Source organism: Ipomoea nil, unplaced genomic scaffold, assembly GCF_001879475.1.
Source record: "Ipomoea nil cultivar Tokyo-kokei standard unplaced genomic scaffold, Asagao_1.1 scaffold1421, whole genome shotgun sequence".
NCBI lineage: Eukaryota > Viridiplantae > Streptophyta > Magnoliopsida > Solanales > Convolvulaceae > Ipomoea > Ipomoea nil.
The window spans coordinates 8181906-8207053 of record NW_017617849.1 but is presented as its reverse complement, the minus strand read 5'-3'; the positions used below and the strand labels follow the sequence as shown (position 1 = coordinate 8207053).

General features: G+C 38.6%; 2 protein-coding genes across 3 annotated transcripts; one reads left to right on the top strand and one right to left on the bottom strand.

The window, feature by feature from the left end:
- The first annotated feature begins 9864 nt into the window (after nt 1-9864).
- LOC109187586 lies at nt 9865-11901 on the top strand. Its single transcript, XM_019337816.1, has 5 exons — nt 9865-10005; nt 10107-10188; nt 10651-11213; nt 11306-11492; nt 11599-11901. Exons 1-5 carry the CDS (start codon nt 10000-10002, stop codon nt 11616-11618), a joined length of 858 nt encoding a protein of 285 aa, XP_019193361.1. The 5' UTR covers nt 9865-9999; the 3' UTR covers nt 11619-11901.
- A 2340-nt stretch (nt 11902-14241) lies between these two features.
- On the bottom strand, nt 14242-18096 carry LOC109188362 (exocyst complex component EXO70A1-like). Of its 2 annotated transcripts, XM_019339001.1 has the most exons (3): nt 15850-18096; nt 14523-14646; nt 14242-14430 (listed from the first exon to the last, which is right to left on the bottom strand). In XM_019339001.1, exon 1 carries the CDS (start codon nt 17953-17955, stop codon nt 16102-16104), a length of 1854 nt encoding a protein of 617 aa, XP_019194546.1. In that variant the 5' UTR covers nt 17956-18096; the 3' UTR covers nt 14242-14430; nt 14523-14646; nt 15850-16101. The 2 variants fall into 2 exon arrangements, with proteins under 2 accessions (XP_019194546.1, XP_019194547.1); XM_019339002.1 differs by lacking the exon at nt 14523-14646.
- Nucleotides 18097-25148: the final 7052 nt, after the last annotated feature.

The window sequence follows — 25148 nt, the reverse complement described above, 5'->3', positions numbered from 1 at the left end:
TTTTCAGCTGATCAGACCTAATCCGTGCGCATAGTATATAGAGTAATGGGTTTCTTTTGTTTTTGTTTTTGTGTTTACACGTGTTTGAAGATTTTGCAAATAATATAATATTCCGCCAACTTGCTTCAAGATCTAACATATATGCATGCACTTATATTTTACATTGGCCAAGCACAATGGGCTGAGGATTTCTGTTTGATGACACTGTATTGGAATGCAAGTTGTGATTCAGAATAATAAGGCGGCTAACCTCTATCGAGCAAGTTTATCACTTACTAGATGAGGTGATAATAAAAAATTATTGCGGTGGGTTAAAAGCATTTTTACTGCCGAATATGGCAGCAAAAGCTGCTTTTTTAATATTTTATTGTTGTTATATGTATTTATTTATTGGAAAATATATAAATTTATAATTGTGATGTGGATTTGAGATTGTATTTTTTTTTTTTAAGTGAGAAAGTATTGAAGGATGTAAAGAAAATAGTAAAGTAATTTTAAATTTGATAATGTAGATATGTGACCTAATTTAATTTTAAAAGTGAGATACAGTGGCAGAGATAAGAATAATCTAAATAATCAAAACTGATCGAGCTCAAGAACCAAGGGCTTTTAATTTGACTGAACCGGTAGTATTTTCAATTCCTTGGACAACAAAATAAGTAAAAATAGTTTTGAGAAATGCCTTTTTAGGTCATTTGGACGGTTGGACCCCTTTCTTTCACGTACACATTATTGTAGGGCTAGCTGAATACGAACTTGATGAAGAGGGTATAAAAATCATGCTCCACTTTATCTTTCGAAACAGAATAATTCTTTCTTTATTTAATCCTATAGTCGGTAAATTCTCAAAGCAGGATAATTCTCTACCTCTTTGATTTGATCCTAGTTAGCTGACAAATTTTCAATGAAATTGATAATAGCTAACTAAGTTAAACCAAGAAAGTTAATAACAGAGCTCTCATAGAGAGTTGATCTGGAGATAGCTCTCTTTTTTATCACATAATTTATTCAAACCTGTTAGTTTCACATAATTTAACTGCATATGCTCAAAGAGTTTTTTGCACTTTTGGTCCAACGACTATAGTGGCACTAGCAGAATTGATCCACGACTTTTGAACCTTGCAATTTTAGTCCACGACTATTGATTTTTTTGCAAAAATAGTCCTTCCGGCCACTTTTCCGTCAAAATTACACCGGAATTTTTTTTTTATCCATTTTTAACAGGGCTAAAATTGATATTTTACTTATCTCAAATTGATATTTTACTTATCTCAAAATATAAAGGAAATACATAAAACGGAAAGGTAAAAGTGATTGCATTTGAGAATCTCCGCCGCTTCTCTCGCCGGAAATCTATACAACGAAGCTTTTCCGATGTCTTCGGATGATCCCGCAGGCGTGCTGGCTCCGCCTCCAATGCTGCTGCCGGATAACCCAACTAGCCCGGGGAACGCCACGGCCGCTCCGCCGCTTACTGACAGCCCTACCTGCTCCAGGAACTCCGCCGCCTGGGGCAGTAGTATGTAGCCCAGTAATATTGTATGTAGTCAAATGTCAATTTTTTTCTTTTATTTTTTGAGATAAGTAAAATGTCAATTTTAGCCCTATTAAAAATGGATAAAAAAAAAAAATTTCCGGTGAAATTTTGACAAAAAAGTGGCCGGAAGGACCATTTTTGCAAAAAAATCAATAGTCGTGGACTAAAATTGCAAGGTTCAAAATTCATAGATCAATTCTGCTAGTGCCACTATAGTCGTGGGACCAAAAGTGCAAAAAATTCTATGCTCAAACAACCTAACGTTCCCAAACTAGGCAGAACCAAAGGCATTGGGTAAAAATAGACAAGTTTTGAATTTCATTTCTCAAATTAAATCTACTATTTTGATCCAAACTAACGCATTTGAATTCTGTGTATTTTCGATCAGTCAAAATCTCCATCGGCGATCCAGATTATGGAGGATAGAGGTCCACGTAAGGCGGAGTTGGATTTAGGGTTTAAAAAAAGATGAGAACATTCCACATTCGGAAAGATTGGATTGCCAATGCCACAATGTAAGCTGGTTTTGCTACTCACTAGACATCTAGTAGTTGTACTCACATGCATCTCATCTCATCATTTTCTTTTTCTTCATCGGTGGCAGTGTTCTCTTTTTCTCTTCATATCTTTTGCCTCCATCATCCATCTCGAGGTCGCAAGGGAACAAGTTTCCTTAGCTTTAAGTCCCTCCATGACGACTCGGATGACGACTCCAATTCAACTTTTTAAACATATTCAATTCTGTAGCATTGTACTGGGACACTCTCATTCCTGACTCTATTTCTGCTTTATTATAATACGCACACTGTATTTCTTTAAAATAAAAAATAAAAAAAAATGTGTAGCATTGAGATCCTCTCTCGCACGCAAGGGTGCAGATCAAATCTCAAAATGAATTTTGAAAGCTACCATGCATGGGCAATGTTTTTGTATAGTAGTCAAATCATTGAATTTAAAAGATGTGCAAATAATACATATACAAGTAAAAATATGTGCAATTGATGATGAGATATTAAAAAACACATCATCCTCCTGCCCTAAAGACGGGTGGATGAGGTAAACCGTGGAATGTGTCTTAATTTGTCTACTAGCCATCGATTCTAATTGCTAACAAAGTAAAATTTATGATTTTATTTTAAATTGGTTGATTAATTATACTGTGTCACGAAAGCTATATATAAATTGTATCATTGATGTTGAATTGAATTATAAATTAATTCACTCGTTCTTAGTTAAACTGAACACATAAAATAAGATGAAAATAATATTATTTAAACTATATATATATAACACAACATTGAAGAAAAATTTACAAACAATAATTATAAATGGACAAAAAACACCTGAAGATATCATTATTAAATAAGAAGTTAAGCTGAAGGGTTAACATATGCTTACACGTTAATTGGCGGATAGCATAGCTAATGAGTGGTAGTTAGAACTTAGAAGAAGCCGTTGGTTTTGAAGACTGAGATTAAGTCACTAATTAATTGTTAGGCTTAGACCCATAATTTATGTTAATTACTTAATTAAACAAATAAATTTATTTGTTTTGATAAGTCAACCCGACCTTGATCATCGTGCGATCCGATGAACTCATGTCGCCGCGACACGTAGCATTTCCTACAATTTTTTTACTTTTTAAATTTTTTCCTATCTTTTTCATATATATTCATAATTCATCTGCGTATTAATCTGTTACTCCCCATCCCAATGTTTTGTAAACCATAAAACTTTTGTTAAGGTACTAAAAATATAGGTTAATTAACCTTAAAGAAATGACAAAAAGAAAGAAAAGGAAAACTCGAGGTCAGGCTTCATGATCATACTAGAAACTGCTAGCTCAGTCCAACAATTGAACTAGCTACATGATTAGTTGATTTATGAGCATATATATATATATATATATATATATATATATATATATATATATATATATATATATATATATATATTTTGGTAGAATTAAATGAGAACCAGTATTTATGTACAAATGGGTGAACTACACAATCAAGTATCAGAGGTTGCACAATCAAACATTACAAGTTGTACAATTATAATTTCAATTAACTTACAAAAATGTTATCGCATTTTTGTTAAATAACTTACAAGTGTGTTTCGATAGTAGTTTTTAAAGTGCACAATAAGTCATTACAAGTTGTACAATCAGGTAAAAACAGTTGTTCAATCATGCATTACGAGTTGCATAAAATAGTTCACACATTTGCGTGTGTGTATACACCAAAATTTTCAGCTTCGCCAAGCTTTATTATGGTCCAACAATATGGTAAATCGAGTTAATATAATTTTAAGACGCAACATCAAATGATATACTTATGCTCGTTTTGAGACTTAACACTAAATAATACACTTATGTGTATATAGAGCTCAACCCAAATCCTAACTCTCATGACAGGAATTGAATTTCATCTGCCATTAGCTAGGAATGTATTTCATTTTTTTTATTAAAAAACATATGAAGGGATAATATTAAATTTTATAGATGGTTGGTTTAAGAAATGCATAAAAGTGATTTGGACAGGGTGGTGTGTGTAGCATGCATATATCATCAAAGTATGAAGCATAGAAGCTTGCTAGGTGGATAGGTTCCAAGAAGAGGTGGACAAAAGGTTAGTTCCCGGCTGGAAGTTCCAATTTCGAAAGAATTAATGACTAAAATTAAAGATTCTTTAAAATCCTTCAAAGATATTAATGTCCAACCACTTTTAGACAAACAAATCTACCTCACTTTTGCCTATTTGCATTTTTTATACACTATACGTGTGTCAACATACTTTTACACGTTTCTCTTCCCTCTTTTCTCATTTCTTATTATTATTATTATTATTATTATTATTATTAGCTCATTTAACTTTTTTTTTTTTAGCATAAAGAATCTGAACCAATTCGAATCTTTGACTACCCATTTGAAATATAACTGAGTTATCATCACACTACATAGTAGTTGACATTAACGCATTTCACTTAAACCAATGCCTTTTGATCTTTCTCAATTACTGATTTCATACTTAATACTAGCTTATACTTAATTTAATAGGTTCATATCCATATCTTTCTCAATTACTGATTTCATACTTAATAATAGCTTATACTTAATTTAATAGGTTCATATCCACAAATAATTTGAATAGTACAAGAATACTTCTTAAATTAGTTTTTATAGTGCATATGTTCTTAAATGGTGAGTTAATAAATGACTTTATTAAGGTTTAATTTGGAGATTAGATGTAAATTAATTTTTATAGTGCTACTAACTCTATTACAATGTAATATCTGTTCATAAATTACTTTCTCAACCAACTGAAGCACAAAGAGTCGATGTTGCCTTTACTGAGCCTCGAATCCACTCCACTCTATATGGGAGTGCAACCCAGGTGCCGTTAGACCACAAGGTCTTGGCGAAAGAAGAGTACATTTAAATAAATTTTAGTCATTTGCAAGCGTTTACATCTCAATGTGCTTTCTTCGGAAAATAGGTCATTTTACAAGGGAAAAAAAAGGATCTTTTCAATCAAAACTACTAACATCACCAAATTTTAGATTTTCATCAATTCAACAAATAACAAACCCTATAAATTAGACTATCTAATAATTCAACATTTACCACTTACATTTTAAAATCTTATGGTACCAATAAGCAACATACTTTTATGTGAGATTGGAAACAATTAAAGCTAAATGTTGAATAAATAACAAATGAGAAAATAGTTGCATTACAATGTTGAGTACCCTTCCTTAAAATTATAGTCGTATATATCTGATGGGGATATGGGACCCTAGGGGTCCATTTTATTGGGAAAGTATTGACCCAAGTGGGGGTGGTGAAAGAAGGAGGTTGGACCAAGTCTTGTTGGGCTAGGAAGACAAGCACGCATGGTGGGCCAGGGTGAAGAACATGGACCGGAAGGCGGGAGGAAGTAGGTGCGGGAGGTAGGTACGACGTGAGGGGGGAGAGGTAGGTACGGCGTGAGGGGAGAGGTAGGTACGACATGAGGGGGGTAGGTACGGCGTGAGGGGGTAGGTAGGTACGGCTGAGGGGGGGAGGTAAGTGCGGCGTGCATGGTGGAGGATGCGGGAGTCGCGGGGATAGTGGCGACGTGACATGCATGGCGACAAACAAGCGGAGTGGGGGAGGAGCAACGTGGGACACGCGGACGCCAGAAGAGGAGGGGGGCTTGCTATAAATAGGGGCCCTGGATCTTTGGCTAAGGGGCAACTCAGACACGATAAGCACTACAGTCTAGTGGTTTTGGTCTTGTACTCTCAATCCAGTCACCTGGGTTCGATTCCTACCAGTAGCATAGTTCGCTATAGCCCCCATCTTGTGGGCCTTGTTCTTTGTAATTGGGCTGCCATTCTGGGCCTGTACCTCGGACTTTTGTACGCATTGTTCTGGGCCTAGCGCCCTACCCCCGTCCTATGTTCCTATACCCGGTTTATGGTGGACCCGGTCCCAATAAAACCATCATTGGCACCGTCTGTGGGGACCGCTACGATTAGCCCGTGTTTGTAGTCTCTACCATCCTAGCAAGGTTCCGAGGTACGCCCAAATGGTTGATTCGCAAGAGGAGCTACCCTATAAGGTAACACACTTAGCATATCGAGACGCTACTCTGGTGAGTACACTTGAACACTTAGTTAGGTAAAGATTGTGTTTATTTTCCTCAACTATATGCTCATATGTGCTCTGCATGCTTGGCTCGCGGCCACCTCAACTATATGCTCATATGTGTCTGCATGCTTGGCCCGCGGCCACCTCAACTATGTGCTCTGCATGCTTGGCCCACGGCCACTTCAACCATGTGCTCCTATGTGCTCTGCATGCTTGGCCTACGCCCACCTCAACTATGTGCTCCAATGTGCTCTTACGTGCTATGCATGCTGGCTCTACGGCCATGGCGGATGGGGCATGTGGGTTATCGCAACCCACATGCGCGGACTTGCCCCCGGCAAGCCGCATGGTTTTGGCGGATGGGGCATGTGGGTTATCGCAACCCACATGCGCGGACTTGCCCCCGGCAAGCCGCATGGTTTTGGCGGATGGGGCATGTGGGTTATCGCAACCCACATACGCGGACTTGCCCCCGGTAAGCCGCATGGTTTTTGGTGGATGGGGCGTGTGGGTTATCGCAACCCACATGCGCGGACTTGCCCCCGGCAAGCCGCATGGTTTTGGCGGATGGGGCATGTGGGTTATCGCAACCCACATGTGCGTACTTGCCCCCGGTAAGCCGCATGGTTTTTGGCGGACGGGGCGTGTGGGTTATCGCAACCCACATGCGCGGACTTGCCCCCGGCAAGCCGCATGGTTTTGGCGGATGGGGCATGTGGGTTATCGCAACCCACATGCGCGGACTTGCCCCCGGCAAGCCGCATGGTTTTGGCGGATGGGGCGTGTGGGTTATCGCAACCCACATGCGCGGACTTGCCCCCGGTAAGCCGCATGGTTTTTGGCGGATGGGGCGTGTGGGTTATCGCAACCCACATGCACGGACTTGCCCCCGGCAAGCCGCATGGTTTTGGCGGATAGGGCATGTGGGTTATCGCAACCCACATGCGCGGACTTGCCCTCGGCAAGCCGCATGGTTTTTGGCGAATGGGGCGTGTGGGTTATCGCAACCCACATGCGCGGACTTGCCCCCGGCAAGCCGCATGGCGTTGGCGGATGGGGCGTGTGGGTTATCGCAACCCACATGCGCGGACTTGCCCCCAGCAAGCCGCATGGCGTTGGCGGAGGGGGCGTGTGGGTTATCGCAACCCACACTACCCCATCCTGCAATCTTCAGTTACCTTCATCCTTAAAAAAAAAAAAAAAAAAAAAAGGTTGCATGCAGGTGTAGCATGGAGAAGGAGCAAAGACACCCATTGAATATTTAAAAGAAGCATGCAGGTGCATCATGGAGAAATTGACAAAGCATACTAAATAAATGCAACAAAAGAGATGTACAGTGCAAGAAGCATCCAAGAAGTGACAATAGAGGAGTCACCTTGACCTCTCGACACTAGGTGATGAAGCGAAGGCCAGGGCAACATGCGGTGTGTGTGGCAGAGGTACAGAGTAATGGCGTGACGCACAACAATGGTGATAATGGAAGGTGGCGGCAAGAGGTTGAGAAAGGGAACGAAAGGAGGTGGTGATACCGAATTCTACTTCTTTTAGGCATCAAGATACCTAAAAGAAGTGGGGGACTTGTGATCGGGATATCATGAAAGCTTGGGAACTAGAGGTTGAGTTTGGAAAGAAAGGAGGTAGTTGTACCGAATTCTACTTCCTTTAGGCATCAAGATGCCTAAAAGAAGTGGGGGACTTGTGATGGGGATATGGGACCCTAGGGGTCCATTTTATTGGGAAAGTATTGACCCAAGTGGGGGTGGTGAAAGAAGGAGGTTGGACCAAGTCTTGTTGGGCTAGGAAGACAAGCACGCATGGTGGGCCAGGGTGAAGAACATGGACCGGAAGGCGGGAGGAAGTAGGTGCGGGAGGTAGGTACGACGTGAGGGGGGGAGGTAGGTACGGCGTGAGGGGGGAGGTAGGTACGACATGAGGGGGGTAGGTACGGCGTGAGGGGGTAGGTAGGTACGGCTGAGGGGGGGAGGTAAGTGCGGCGTGCATGGTGGAGGATGCGGGAGTCGCGGGGATAGTGGCGACGTGACATGCATGGCGACAAACAAGCGGAGTGGGGGAGGAGCAACGTGGGACACGCGGACGCCAGAAGAGGAGGGGGGCTTGCTATAAATAGGGGCCCTGGATCTTTGGCTAAGGGGCAACTCAGACACGATAAGCACTACAGTCTAGTGGTTTTGGTCTTGTACTCCCAATCCAGTCACCTGGGTTCGATTCCTACCAGTAGCATAGTTCGCTATAGCCCCCATCTTGTGGGCCTTGTTCTTTGTAATTGGGCTGCCATTCTGGGCCTGTACCTCGGACTTTTGTACGCATTGTTCTGGGCCTAGCGCCCTACCCCCGTCCTATGTTCCTATACCCGGTTTATGGTGGACCCGGTCCCAATAAAACCATCAATATCCATCACAATGAATTTGTATTTCTTGTATTAATTTCCAAAAAAAAACAAAAAAACTTATGAGGATATTTATGAAACTTCTTGCAACAACAACAACAACAACAAAACCAACTTTATAAATGCATTTTATCGATTTCAAAAATGATTTACTAATTGAATTTAAATATTGGGCAGAAATCTTTGCGAAAAACGCGTATAAAATACAAATTATGGAAATAGAAATGAAAATTTTATACACGTACGCGCGCATCCAAACATATATATATATATATGGTTATGTTTCAATAAGAATAGATTTCCAAGTAAAATTCGTGGATTAATCTCGGGTTATGTTTCAATAAGAATAGATTTCCAAGTAAAATTCGTGGATTAATCTCGACCATTTATCTTGGTGAATCAACATTTGAAGGTTGCTTGACAATAAAATGAAAAAAAATAGAGGGGTTAGTTTTATAACTATTGCAACGTTGAAATTTTGTAATATTTATAAAATTGAACCACATTTTTTTCTCTAACTGTCAATCGTTGATAAACACATATGGGCAAGTAAGATTTGTCAACAATTTTTACAGAAGAGTCATGTTCTCATAACCTCGTCCCTATATATACACACAAAATTCTATAATGCTTCTTTTTATTTTTTTTTATTTTTTTAAAGAGCATAGGATGTTTGGTCATATCAATTGTTGGAGGGAAGAAGCAAAAAAGTCCAAGAGCATATGACAAAAATGTCATTCATATTTCTCTTTTTGGCAAACAAAAAAGTGTTAAGCTGATTTTTTTTTAATGAAATTATTAAGTGTGATAGATAATACTGAATACAACTAAATATGTTATATATGATTGTATTAGGTACTATTGACACTACTGATATTAATTGTAATTATTACAATTAGATATTATATACGTTACACTTATGCTGATCAATAATTCAATACAAAGTAAAATTCTTAAACTTTATATTTAAAATAATAAAAGAATTTTTTTTTTTTTACATGTGTATATATATATTGCTACTATAATACTAGTTTAAAAATAAAAATTTGGGAAGAATGACCGGGAATCCAGTTTCAGGATTTTGTCAAGTCGAAATGTGGGGCTCTTGGGGCTAAAGATTTCATCTTTTGTAGACAAAGATGAGGAAGGAGTATGAAATTTAGGGAGTTGAACCAATGAAAAGGTAGCTAGCTGGTTATGAGGTTGGCCATGGTTTTCTAACAAATCCCAACTTTATATATTTATCACACTCCCATAAAGCTCAACTCTCTTTGGCTTCTAGTTAGCTACCATCTATCTCCTTTCCATTTCCTCCACCTAGCTAGCTTGCTTTTATCATCCACCATAGCCACCTAGCTTCCTGCTAAGCTACCTGCTTCATTCTGCTATTACTCTACCTTTGCTTCCATCTTTCAGAATAGAATGAAGGTGAGTGAGTGACAAATGAAAGCTTTACATGCATGTTTGTGTGTATATATGTATGTATATGCTGTATGTAATGTAATAGTGGTGCTTCTGTTTTGGTGCAGTTCTTTAACTGGATGCAAAACAGGTTCAATGGGGGACAAGCAGGAAGCAGAAAGGGATATCCAGTTCCTCCTCCCACCACCAGTAACTCTCTCTTTTCTTTTCTTTTTCTTTAAATCTTTGATGCAAAAATGATAGTAATTCTTGGGTGGGTTTTTTGTTTTTTGTTTTTTGTTTTTTTTTTTTTTTTTTGGGAATTGAAGATCGATCAGTACTCTCTGTCAAAATTTGACAAGAAATGTACTTAGTTGTCGAGTGTGTTCTTCATGTTCTTGTACTGTCTGTAAGTGTAAGGAATGGAGGGCACATATTGAGTTCCAGAAACGTTGGGTTTCTTCTTTTTGCGTTTTCCTTTCATCTCCTTTTTAGGAAAAATCGTGGGAATTCGCGAACTTGGCCATGAGGTTTTCTTAATTTAATCAGATGATCATATCGCATGAATCTGCGTGTTAATTAACAGTTTCTTTTTTTTTTTTTTTAATTAATTTGCCGTGTTATTCTGAATCTTGAAACTTCTGCTAAAAAGTTAAAAACTGTTTCTTGTAGATCACGGAAAACAAGAGCCCAGAAACGAAGAATTCAGCGACTGGCCTGGCAGTTTCCTGGCAATTGGAACACTGGGCAATAATGATCCACCAGAAAGCGCAAGAAAACCAGAGAAAAATGAGATAATTGTTGAAGAAGGAGAAGAAGAAGAGCAATGTTCATCTCCAGATTTAGCAGAGTTCACCCCTGAAGAAGTTGGGAAGCTGCAGAAAGCTCTGACTAAGCTCCTTTCAAGAAAACCGGCCTCGAAAGGCGAAGCACAAACCAATGCTGATCTCCCACTGGATAGGTTCCTCAACTGCCCTTCTAGCCTGGAAGTTGATCGGAGGCTTTCAAACACGTCGGCCGCGAATTCGCTATATGATTGTGATGAGGATGAGATTGACAGGACCATCAGAGCCATCATTGGCAGATGCAAAGATGTGTGTGAAAAGAACAAGCAGCACAAGTCAATTGGGAAGAAATCTGTTTCTTTTCTTGTCAAGAAAATGTTTGTCTGCAGGAGCGGTTTTGCCCCCAGTCCCAGCTTAAGAGACACATTTCAAGAATCAAGAATGGAAAAGGTAACAGTACAGTCTCACTATCAGCTTAGACTTTTAATTTTAATTAAGACAGAACCCATCTTTAATTTCTTCTGTACCTTAAACATGTGCAGCTTCTAAGGACTATCCTCTCCAAAAAAATTTATCCACAAAATCCCTCCCGGGCGGCGTCACTAAAGAGATTCCTGGAAAATAAACGGACATCAGCAGCAACAGCAACAGCAATAGCAGAAGAAGAAGAGGAGAAGAAACGAGAGAGGACTAGTGATTCAGGGAGATGGGACAAGACTGATTCAGAATGTAAGTTTAATCTATTTATAGTATCTGTTCAACAATTATGTCTAACACGCACTTATTGGGATAGGACTCGAACATGAACCCTTTTTTTGTTATGTGGTTTTTGCAGATATTGTTCTAGAGATTTAGATAGCTGTGTCTGTATGGTTCTTGTGCATTCCCAATTTCTGAAGAGTAAGGAAATAAGAAGAGAAGATTGAAGGAATTAAAGGGGATATATATTTCTCCATTTTTTCATGGCTGCATCTTCTGATGGATGGATGCAACTCATGTTATGCAGAGAGTGATATTTGCAGGGGGGGTGGAATTACGTGATTTATATTGTGTTGGGTTTTGGAATCCTTCTTCTTCTTCTTTTATAATTACTAAATTAGAACTCAACAAGAAAATAGAATTCTACAAGTTGTATAAAGCTGCATGTTGTGGAATATTGAAATACCATATTTTTTAAATTAGAATTTTGGTACAATAGTTTTGCATTATTAAGAGTTAATATTGTTGAGCTATTAACTTTCATCCAATATAATGAATGAAATGGATTTTATTGTTACGTCAAAAATGAATTTTAGGTAAGAAAAATAGTATTATTCTAATATTGTTAATGGGGCAACAGATCTTAGAACATGAAGAGGAGAAAAATTCGTGAGCTTAGGGCAATGAAACTTAATCAGGAATGTGATGGCTTGTCAAACGGGAGAATAGATTGATGCATAAGAAAACAAAAGAGAGTTTCAGGTTTTCTTGTTAGTATTTCGGTTTAACATATGAGGGACTTGTATGTGATTTCCAACTTCCTTGCAATTGTTGGAAGGACTTTAGAATATGATAATGATAGACTAAGTATTCTTAGGGTAATAATTTATTATTTTTTTTGAACAAATAAAAGACCTCACGATGAGAGGCGACTGCGTTATAATCCTTTCACGTCAAATTGCATAAAGCATTTAATCAGAGAATATTCATCATATTTTCTTGTGGATGTTTCAACACCCACATGTCATAGTTACCTATTTGCCCTAGGTTACATAAAAGACCTTAGTATGTAAGGAATTCAATTGTTTCCAAATCCAGTTCCACTTCCCCATTGTATCACGCTAAGATGGTTGCTAATTCATGGAATTAGTTTGTTTCTATTTGGATCTCCCTGTCCTAATTATCCAAAAAAAAAAAAAAAACTGTGTGAAAATAGTGTGACATTTATGGTCTATCAAAAAAAAAAAAAAAAAAAAAAAATCAGCTAACAAAACGTCAAAACATAAACCGGCCAGCAAGCAAAACATATATCATTAATAATTTTTTAAACAAAAAAAAAAAAAAATTGATGATTCGTTGAGTCATCTGTCATGTTTTTTAAAAAAAAAAAAAAAAATTTAAACCACAATGTGATCTGAGTCTTTCTCTGTCCATTTAACGGTCCAGATCCACCCGATTAGTTCCGAGAGGCATAGAAGCTGGCCCAGTTAACATATGATTGACTTCATTGGTCCGTTGGTTCATAGTTTTGGGCTGTGAGATTCCACATTGGCCTGGGCTTAGTTCAGCCCGCTTTCAGTGACTAATATGTTCTTATTTGCATGGTCCAAGTGCTTAAAAGTTAAAAAGCTCATCTTATACAGTTATACTAGGTAACTTTTTATTCAAGTCAATATTTGTATGGGATACAATTCCAGTCAATATTTCTACCTGGGTTGCTTTCTCCAGTGAGAAGGCAGCCCCTCGCCCTCTCACCAGAAAAGGTGACGGAAAACTTTTTATTTTTATTTAAAAAAAAAATTTGGGTTGTCTTCTCCGGTGAGAAGGCAGCCCAGTGTGTCACCTTCTCAGGGGGTTCATCTTTTTTTTTTTAAGGGAAAATGGCATTTTTTATCCCTGAATTATATACTTATAGCACTTTTTCCCCCTCAATTATTTAGGTAAGCACATTAGCCCCCTCAATTATTCTAAAAGTGGTGTTTTTTCCCCCCTGATATATTAAATTGACATTTATACCCTTAAAGTAAACATTTTATTTATTTTACTACTCCAACAAATTATTGCGTATACGTAGGGATGACCACGGTTCGATTTGAATTGAACCGGATACTAAAGCAATCGAATTAATAGTTTACGGTTATAATTCAGATCTAGAACCCAATATTTAAATGTCAATTTATTAAAATTATCTATCAAAAAAATTGAATCTTGAACCGTGAAACGGCGGTTCCGGATCTGATTCGCGATTTTGAACCGTCTTTATTTTAAAATTTTATTTTTTTATTTTAAAATAGTCTAAATTCAACAATAAATGTATTTTATTTTTTCAGTTCGGAACATTAACCGTCCGTTCCGGTTCACGATTTTAATAAACTCTAAATATCGAATTTCGATTATAAATTGTAATTGGAATATTTCTGTTTGGTTGCTATAGTGTTTGTTTAGTTTGAACCAAATTATGATCATAATTTGTTGGAGAAAAAAAAAATAAATATTTAGTTTAAGGGTAAATATATCCATTTAACATTTAAGGGGGAAAAACAGCCACTTCAATAATTTAGGGGGAAAAAATGCTATAGGTATATAATTCAGGGGGAAAAAGTGTCATTTTCCCTTTTTTTAATTAATATTTTGATGATTAAAAAATGAATAATAAATATTAATATTTGACCACATTTAATGATGGTGAATTTTTCTATTTGCACTACCTATCAAGTTATTATACTTAATAATAGGTGGTGTAAATAGCAAATTGGGTGGTGCAAATAGAATTACCCTCTTTTTTTTTTTTTTTTTTTTTTTGTAGAGAAGGAAAATTGAAAATCTGTAATTATTGAACGGAGCCTTGAATTTCCGCAAATGGTGGAGCAGGAACGATAGTGCGAGAGTGGTGCCATTTGATGGCGGAGGGAACATCGCTATCATCATTTTTTAATCTTCCATTTCCCTTCCAAGATCACAACTTTTTCTGAAATAAAAGGGAATTCATTAATTACACAACTTCCCCAGAATCTTCCCACTTTTTGTAGTTTTGCAGCCTTGACAAAAAGCTAAGCATACCAAACAAAAAGTCCCAAGAAGGCAAGAACTGATCAACCCTGAAAAGCAGCCTTAGCTTTCTACCAAACACCTGGGAACAATGCAATCTAATCACCACCTTTCTTTTCATTCAATTTTGTTTCACCTGCAACCACATTGTCCCTGTATCCTTAAACAACAACACTACCAAACAAATTAAAACTCACTTCACCCATGCATGAAATCATCTCACATTTTTGCAGAGAGCATCAAAATCTATACTCCATCCTCCTTTACACTATAGATATGCAGGAAAATCACGGGATGTAACTCAACAACCTGTCCCCAAAGTACGTGCTCATATGTTGGTGCCCGTAACAAGACAAATCCACTCTTTCTTCTTGAGTATATAACCATTAATGTACAATACAACTATCAGCTTAGGCTTTTAGTTGAGATGAGCACATACTTCAATTTGGCATCAGAGCTATGCCAAAGGTGGTCATGGGTCACGTGAGGGGACGTGTTGAGCATATAACCATTAATGTGCAATCTAACTATCAGTTTAGACTTTTAGTTGAGATGGAGCACATACACCTTAGTGAGGGCAGACAGACATATGGTTTTAACAAGCTGTAGATGGAGTCAAAAATGCTGTAGTTAGCAAGTCTGTATAATGCCAACCTGTAAGGCAGTTAATGTGGTCTAACCTCATTCTGTAGCAGTCAACCAGCCAATAGCTAAGGAAAACTGGAGCGTGCTCCATCTCAACTAAAAGTCTAAACTGATAGTTGGTCCGCACATTTATGGTTATATATTGACGGACTCCAAGAAACACGTGTTCCATCTCAACTAAAAGGTTAAGCTGATGATTGGAATGCACATTTATGTGTATATATTATATGCTTGACAAGGAAGGCAGACAGTCAATGGTACAACTCAAACTTTACTCGACACAAGACTTCTGACCATTAATAGCTCCTAGGTCTAACAGGTGGAAATGTGAAAATGGAGAATGAGAGATGTTGAATTCACTGATAGAAACACAGACCATAAAGGAGACAACAAATGGGATGAATTTAGGGTCATTGCATAATGAATGAGACAGTTGTTTCTTCTGTACTCTTTTAACTTTTTTACCATATAGAGCATCTGGAAATTTAGAAACTGGCAAATTGTCAAGTCCACAATAATGTCAACACCACACTGCATTAATCAACCAAACCTATCTAGATTCCGAGATGTAATGTGAAATGAGAATCGTGTTAAAAATTTTCCAAAACGTGAACCATTACAACAATTCACATATGAACAAAAAGGAAACAAAATCTAAAAATGTGGAAGAAGTACAATCAAACACAGTGCTTACAGGGAATGAGCATTCAGGCAGGCAGGGGGAGGAGCAATTGCCTATTCTGGAAACTTGATCATTTCTGTGGTTTGCAGCAAACAAACAATGACAATGGCAATGCCCTCAACAATTGGCAAACTTGAGGAGGCCAGAACGATGACCAGACGCCTCATCTCTCGAGTACTACACAAAAGAAAAGAAAAAAGATTCAAAGAATTGTCCTAAGATTCTAACTGGTAGACAGTATATCAACCCTCTTAAGTCTTAACTTCATTGGGATCTTCTTCTCAGGTGTTGAGAAGCCTGGTACCCTTCAAAGAAATCGAGGACATCTGTCTCCAGGTCCTCGACTGAGTACTTAATGTAGTTCTCGGGGTGTTTGCCACTCTCAATATGAGTCCTAAACCGCCCAAGAAACGATCTGTAAGCTGGGATCAGCTTCTCTGATATGGAAATTCTGAGCTCCTCGCGAAGCTGAGTATCAGGGATGAGCCATGTGGATTGAGTCCTGTGAACCTCTTCAAAAATGGCATTGAAGCTCTTAAATCTCTCTCTAAGAGCACTCTTGGACACTCCAGATGAAAAGCTGCCACTAACATGTAACCCTTCATCTCTGAGACAATGCAGAACTCTTACCCAGGTTGATCTCTGGTAATTTGTGGCTGAATGTCTGAACTTCCCAGTTAACTTCCTCAGATAATCATCCCCAATCATCTCTCTCAATTCGGGTGAGCCTTTAATCTTCTGAGCAATATAATGAACATTGTTCATCATGAACAAATGTGCCAAGGAGGTGTCTTTATAGTGCTTAGACTTGCCTTCTAAATTGAACTGCAAAATCACAATGATCCAGATCAAATGGTGGTCCAATGGAGTCTGCCCTTCCAGCTCTGTGAAATCCATATCTGGCGTGTTGGGATCGGTTGAATATCTTGATCCGGCTGAGGGCTTTGAAACAATCAATTCTTCCAAACTCTGCTTGTAATCTGAGATCAAACTTGCGTAATTCATTACGTATCTGGTCAAGGGATGAATGGTCCCTCCGGGGACCGGAATCTTTGACGGCTCCCGGAGAACTGCGTTTTCGAATTCAGACAATATCCCTCTGGCCGCCTCCGTCAACCTAGATAATATCTCAGCCGCCTGAACCCTGATTGACTCTGAGGATTTGGACTCGAAGACTACTTCAATATCCGGGAGTAAATCCGATAAAGCTTCGTGAAGATCCAGTATCTTGAACAACTTCTCCGGCGACCGCCGGCTGATACTGATAGCCTCGGCGAAATTAAAAAGCTGGATAGCCGGACCTTTGATTGTCTCCATAAAGCAAGCATCGTCGGTAGCAGTGCCTAAACCCTCGAAAACTTGCTCGCATAGCTTCTTCTCGCTGGCGAAGAGTACCCTAACGCACAATTTTGCGGCCCGAATCCACCGTCGGATCTTCATTTCCAGAGTCTCCCACTCCAGCCTCTGGATATCTCCGATGCTCAGCTTCTCTATCCCCAGCTTCCGGAAGCTCGCGTCCACGGAGGACTTCCGTACGCTTCCGTACACCTGAATACACTCCCGCAGATATCCGGCGGAAATCATCCGCTCCGCGATGCTCCGGAGGTCGAACACTGCTTCCGGCGGCATGAGGTCGATTTCTTTGATGCTGTATGTAGATCGGTAGGTGCTGCTACTACCGCTATCCTGATGCTCCAGCTGTTTCTTCACGGAACCTCCATCTTTACCGTCCAACTCTTCGTCTCCCAAGTTCATTTCGCCGCTGGTGGTCCTGGAGGCGGCGGAGTAGTTGATCGAGGAAGAAGATGAGTTCAAGTCGGACAGTAACTCGACTTCGATCGGGTTGGTGTGAGCGATGAGGATATTCCGAAACTCGTCCTCCAGCCGAGCCATGGCGATCTGGATCGCGCTGTTGGCTTTGCTCTGGTCGTCGAACACTGTGGTGGACTCCATGGACCGTTGGATTTCATCGACGGCTTGCAAGTACTGATCGATTTCCTCCCGGTCCCCTTCGAAGATCATCTTCTCCCTGGCCTCCTCCGACGTGGTCGAGTCCCACCGGAGCACTATCTTCTCCGCTGACTCGAATGCTACGGCGTCGTTCCCCGGCGGCTCCATGATGGAAAAATCCGGAATCTGGAATCAAAGATGTGAACTTTCGGTGAGATTGATTGCAGAGAAGAGAAATAGCCGAGCTACCAATAATGACGATGATGATGGTGAAGAATAAAAAATCGGAGGCTTTTGCGATTCTTTTCTTATAAATGTTTATATATTACAGAATAATTCTTCTTCCCTGTTCCTTCGTTTTCCTTTTAATGTTTTGTTTATTTCTACATTTACTCACAGTAGAAGATGAGTGGTAAATTATTGCGGCGTGAAAGTTAGGCATGTTCTGTTGTCTCAAACTGAGAAATCAGTGGACTAAGACTTGATTCCGCCGCCGGCGGCAGAACCATTGGAATATTCCGACGGATATATATATTTTTTAACCCTCTGATTTTGTGGCGAACTCGCCATTTTACCCCACGGCCACCAGTCCACCACGTCGCGCTCAAATATTTAAAATATATGTTTGGGAAGAATAGAGTAAATACTCAAAATGGTCCCTCGACTATAGCTAAATTCACAAATTGGTCCTCAACTTTCAATTTCAACCAATTAAGTCTTTAACTTTGTAATTTTAACACAGTTTGGTCCTCTGTCTATTTAACCGTTTGTTGACTGTGATTTTTGAAGATATATATGTAATTTCATGGTCCATCATCGATTTTTTAAGGTTCTGATTACATTTCCAGACCACACTGTTACATTTGAATCCACTGCCGAAAGCAATCTATCAAATCCGGTCGCCTTTCTTCATCCTCCCTTTGGATTCAATGTAGTTGAGTTCGTACCAGAGCGAAGAAGACGACGTGTTTCCGAACCAGTGCAACGTCATCCTGGAGGCCTCCACGTGCTCCGACGAGAGCTGAAGGTTCTTCTGGAGATCGTCGATCACGGTCAACAAACGGTCAAATAGATGGAGGACCAAATCGTGTCAAAATTACAAAGTTAAGGACTTAATTGGTTGAAATTGAAAGTCGAGGACCAATTTGTGAATTTAGCTATAGTTGAGGGACCATTTTGGGTATTTACTCGGAAGAATATTTAGGGTGTGTTTGGTTGGTGGGTTTTGCCCATAAAAATGGGTATGAAAGTGATTGTTGTTGTTTGGTTGATAGATTTTTAGAACACTACTATGGGTATCGAATACCCCATCAATTGAAAAACTCATACTCAAATACAATAAGAGTTTCATTCCCTTATAAATTATGAAAACAACATTATAGGGGAGAGCACTTATCCATGTAAAAAATGTGAACACATTCACACCTTCCATATTGAGAAATTAAATTATGATCTTAGTATTACTAAACTTTCTAAGTTTGTAATAATTATAAAATGAACTCCACTTTTAAAAGTTATCAATAATTATAAAATTGATCTCCTATTTTGTTACTAAAATCATTAACCGTTGATGAATGGCTAAGATCAGTATTTACTGAAATACTTTATTCTCATTTGATCATATGTGTGTGTGTGAAAGATACTTTAGTTTCTTATTATTGCTTTAAGAGAGTTTTGATAGAATATAAAGTGATTTAAAATTATATAATTTTCATCATACTCTTTCTCTACTATTTATAAACTTTCTGATATCTATCACTAAAGTATGAATTTCATATTATCCTCCATCATTCGAGATTAATAAATTCATCTTAGTCAAATGTGACAATATGCAACTAACCACAAGCGTGCAATGAAAGTGATGACGTTTATATAACTATGACAAAATTATTTTTGAGATTAGAATCAATCTCAAAATGTTTGGCCGATATTTTTACTAAATTAATAAGATGAGAATTATAATTATTTTGCAAAATACTTTATATGATATTTTAATATATTGAAAATTTTGTATAACATTACGTTGTTTCAAAAAATAAACTTAACAATGAAGCTATCAAATGGATCAAGGAGACGGACGAGCTCGAGGTCCCTTGGAGAATGTTATAGGATAATGCAAGGGATGACTCGACAGAGAATGCGACATGAAATTCAAGTATGTTTTTAGAGAACAAAATCATGTAATGATGGTCTTGCGAGACGTAGTAGCAATATAATCTAACAGAACTGTGAGTGGGCGGTCAGGACTTCAATATGGCTCCTTAAGTCATCAGTCAAGTACTTATGGATGACAAATTGAGAACTTTCAATCGGATCAGAACATTTTTTTTAATATAATGAACTAAATGAAGCTTTACAAGTTTTAAAAATAACTGATTCATTATCTGACTTAAAGATCGGGAGGCAATAATATAAGGTTCAAATCTAAAATATGTATGAGAAAAATGGCTTAAAAATATCGAAATATCTGAATTAGATCTTTGTATTCAGAGTCTTCTAAACTTAAAATTAATCTTAAAATTCTAAAATCACCTAAGTTAAAAAAAAAAAAAATGAAATATAAATTGATGGCAAATTTAATGAAGTCAACTCTGATCTGCAACAGGATTCCGTATTAAAAAAGCCGACATTCACGTGCATGTATGCTTGCACGTAGTCACAAAACAATTATATATACAACAAATATAAGTTGGATTAATAATTTCACGATATGTCCTGTGAACCCGAGTCTACATACTCCGTGCGTGGATAATTTGAGAGATGCAAAAGTGTGTGGCCTATGTGAATTATGGATTAATGACTATATGTGAATTATGGCTTAATGTGTATTCCAAAACGGGTCTGTTCTTGGTTGAAGTCTTGTTGCTTTAGTAATTTAATTATTGAAATTGATTGCCCTTCGTTTTGTTTTAGTTTTAATTCGTTTTCTTTGAACCTTTCGTATGCGGGTTTAATTGTTAAACAATGTCGTGACATTGAGAATGTGTTTGTTCACCATGTCAAGCGGTCGGTCAGTGAATCATGTGACTAATATTTTGACACGCACAATTAGTTTTTCGTCTGTCCTAGAGTTGTGATGTCTGATCTGTACTACCGGTCTGTATTTCTCTTTTGGTTAATTATTAATGATATTCAGTTTCTACCCTTCAAAATATAATAATTTCATATGATTCTTATTTTATTATAAAATAATTAATAATACACCTCACTGACAAGAGTACGTGTGTGTATACTGTATAGCTACTACATATATCACCTTTTATAATTATTAACACTAATTAGAAAGAGATTTACTAAACAAAAACATCCCTAAGTAAGCTTATATATACAGGTGGTGAAATGGTGAGAGGTAAGTCAACATCAATTTACAAAAATTTATATTATTGTGATATAATATCTTAGTAACAATTTATAACTCAATGTGAATTGACTCAGTCCATGTGAATAAGCTACGGAGTATGCTTCTTCATTGAAATTCATAAAAATTAGAGCGTCCTCAATAGTTTGGTTTTCCCACAAATTTTTGGAGCTAAATAAAAAAGATGAAGGAGGAAAAAAAAAATGAGAAAAAGTAATAAACGAAGGTGGTAGCCCGTGGTCGCGTGTGCACTGGGTGTTGCTGGTGCGTGTTCATTTTTTTAAAAAATCTTTTTAATTATTTAGTGGGGCTACATTAAGAAACAAAAATCTATCCCTCTTGCAATAACTCGATCTTCTCGGCAAATTATGCCCAGGACCCGTGTCCACAGTGAATTGTGGACACGGGCCCAAAACGACGTCGTTTTTCAAAAAAAAAAACGCGTCATTTAGTTTTAAAAAAAAAAAATTGCGCGCGTTTTGTTGTTAACGGCGTTATTTTTTTATTTTTTTTGGATTATGAATGTACAGTTATGCCGTTATGAATGTACAGTTATGCAATTATGAAATTATGAACACAGAGCTCTAACATTATGAACTTACAATTATGAACATATATAGTGATAAAATTATGACCATGGAGCTTTAAAATTGTGAATATAGAGCTTCGAAGATTATGAATGTACAGTTATGGAGTTATGAATCTACAGTTATGGAGTTATGAATCTACAGTTATGAGATTATGAATCTACAGTTATGAAATTATGAATGTACAGTTATTAATCGAATTATGAACATAGAGCTCTAAAATTGTGAACATAGAGCTTCGAAAATTATGAATGTACAATTATAGAGTTATGAATGTACAGTTATGGAGTTATGAATGTACAGTTACAGTTATTAATAATATAGTAATAAAATTATGAACATATACTCCTATGAAGCGGTCTGAAATTAAAAAAAAAAAAAAAAAAAAAAAAAAAAGAAGAAGAAGAAGAAGAAGATAACAGTGCCTAACGGCACTGTTACCCGTGTCCAGCAAGCATGCTGGACACGAGTCCAACGCATAACGATTGATCTTCTCTCTCTCCTCCTCTCACTTCCACATAGGACTCTAAGACTCAAAAACCATCCCAAAACTGGGCTGGCAAAGTGGCAAACAGTCTATGGTGCAATCTTGCAGAGTTGCAGGGGGAAATAATTATATATACGTATATAAGTATACGTGCAAATCAGTGGTTGCACGAGTGTTAACGTAGTAATTGAGGTAATTATCTTTAAAACACGAATTTTTTTACATTGTTTAATGATTATGCGTAATTTATAATAAGACAGTACGTGTTGAGATAGGGGTGATAAAGAAACTTAAGCACTATCATTCTGTTGTCAACGAGGCTGTCAGTGAAATCTTGCGACATTAACGTTGCACATTGCCAGGTTATATATATTATTCTTGATGCCTGAACCTTCTGCATTATAGTTTGTTTAATTATTCAAAACCACATATACAAATACAATGTCATTTGTAAAATGGGCCTCACCCAAAATTAGTGGGCTGAAATAATAGCCCAGTAACGTTACTGGCCCAACGAGCATTGTTAACGGGCGTTGGATCTTTGTACGGCGGCGTGGACGGGAAATGAATTCAATCGTTATGCGTTGGACCCGTGTCCAGCATGCTTGCTGGACACGGGTAACAGTGCCGTTAGGCACTGTTATCTTTTTTTTTTTTTTTTTTTTTTTTTTAAATTTCAGAATACTTTGTTATAGGAGTATATGTTCATAATTTTATTACTATATGTTAATAATTGTACATTCATAACTCCATAACTGTACATTCATAACTCTATAATTGTACATTCATAACTCCATAACTGTACATTCATAATTTTCGAAGTTTTATGTTCACAATTTTAGAGCTCTATGTTCATAATTTTATCACTATATGTTCATAATTGTAAGTTCATAATGTTAGAACTCTTTGTTCATAATTCGATCAATAACTGTACATTCATAATTCCATACTGTAGATTCATAATCTCATAACTGTAGATTCATAACTCCATAACTGTAGATTCATAACTCTATAACTGTACATTCATAACTCCATAACTGTACATTCATAATCTTCGAAGCTCTATATTCACAATTTTAAAGCTCCATGATCATAATTTTATCACTATATATGTTCATAATTGTAAGTTTATAATGTTAGAGCTCTGTGTTCATAATTTCATAATTGCATAACTGTACATTCATAATCCAAAAAAAATTAACGCCGTTAATGGCAAAACACGCGCGATTTTTTTTTTTAAACTAAATGACGCGTTTTTTTTTTGAAAAACGAAGTCGTTTTGTGGACACGGGTCCAGGGCATAATTTGCCAAATGAATTGGCGTGAGCGTAGCAGATGCGGCGCAATAGTTATGCTGTGCAACCGAATGTACCATGCGCATGGTGCATACGGTTCAAAACGACGTCGTTTTGACAAAAACGCGCGTCCCACTTTAAAAAAAAAAAAATCTGGTTCGATTCTCAACAATAGCATTATTGTGGATATATAGTTATGAATTTCTGGATATATAGTTATAAATTTCTGGATATATAGTGATACTGCTAATTCTACGTAAGCAATATAAACAACACAAGACCAATTAAAGCAGGTAAAGTCTTTATTGATCAAGGTAAAGTTCCTAAGCACAATCTACTTGGTTGCTCTGAGTACCGACTGAGTGCGGTCGGGATTCTCTAATAACAACCTATCGATCGTCCAAAAAGTCCTCTACACTGTAGCTACTGTGGGCATTTATAGCCGCTGTGCCGGAGACAAGATCCCAGCTGCTCGGCATGTCTTCCACGTAGCTACCACGTGCCATCCTCCTGGGTGCCCTGCCTGTCGATGTAAGGAGCCGCCACGTGTCTTTAATCAGCTCTCTCGCCGAAGGACTACCGCTCGGGGTTGACACCCTCGCTCGGGTGACTCCCGGTCGGTTCCCGATCGGGTTCTTCTTAAGGAGCCCGACCTGTTACCTGCAAAGACAAGGAGAAAGAGACAAAGACTCCTCGGTCGTGGTGAAGCTATGTCGGTCGGGATATTCCCTACCAAGAGCCCCCCAGCCCGGGCCTTTTTGACCAGTCGGGAAAAAACGGGACGGGATGAAGAAGCCCAACCGTCAGGCATTAGACCGACCGACCAGCTGTCATTCCCCCCTACGCCACGTGTCGGCCTCTGCCGGCCTCGGCGATCCCATCCGTCGCCTCGGATTCAGCGCGGGTCGTGTCAGGCAAGTTGGCCCATTTCCCGCCTAAATGTCCTCCTATAAATAGGCCCTTGAGGCCCTCATTTGAACTTTCCTCACTCTTTCGCATCAGTCGGTAATCCCAGAGAGTCCCGAGCAGAGCAGCTTAGCAAGGCAGTCGAGCAACCAAACTTCAACTTTCAAGCTTCAAACTTCGATCTTCCTTCAATCGGTAAGCTCTCAACCCTCCTCTTTACTTTAGGCTCTCATTTATAGGTAGAACTGCTAGGTCGACTAACTGTCCCGGACGTCTCAAGTCCCTACTAACTCCGACCGACCTTTAGGTAGATCAGTATGACGGACTCAGACAGTCAAAACGCCTCGATTGCTGATTACGACGAGGAGGTCGAGCACATCAGCGACGAGGAGGTGGACATTATGTCCTACACCCCGGACGCCAGTCCCCGAGCGACGCCAGCCCCCGAGCAAGCCGCCGAGCGAGACAATGCATCACGCTCCTCTGGATCGTCAAACTCGAGTTCGAGCGGATCGGGGAGCTCCAGCGAAGAAGAAGAAGAGAGGACCACGTCAAGCGGGCGAGGTTCTCCCACCGAGGGCGTTAGGGAAACGCCTACCCGGGTGGTTGGGAACCACCCGGAGGCTGCTCCTCGAGGGAGTGATCGAGAAAACACCCCCGAGCAGACCGAAGAAGACGCGGCCGGGCCGGCCACACCAGCCGTCGAGCTCGAGTTCTTGAACAGCGAG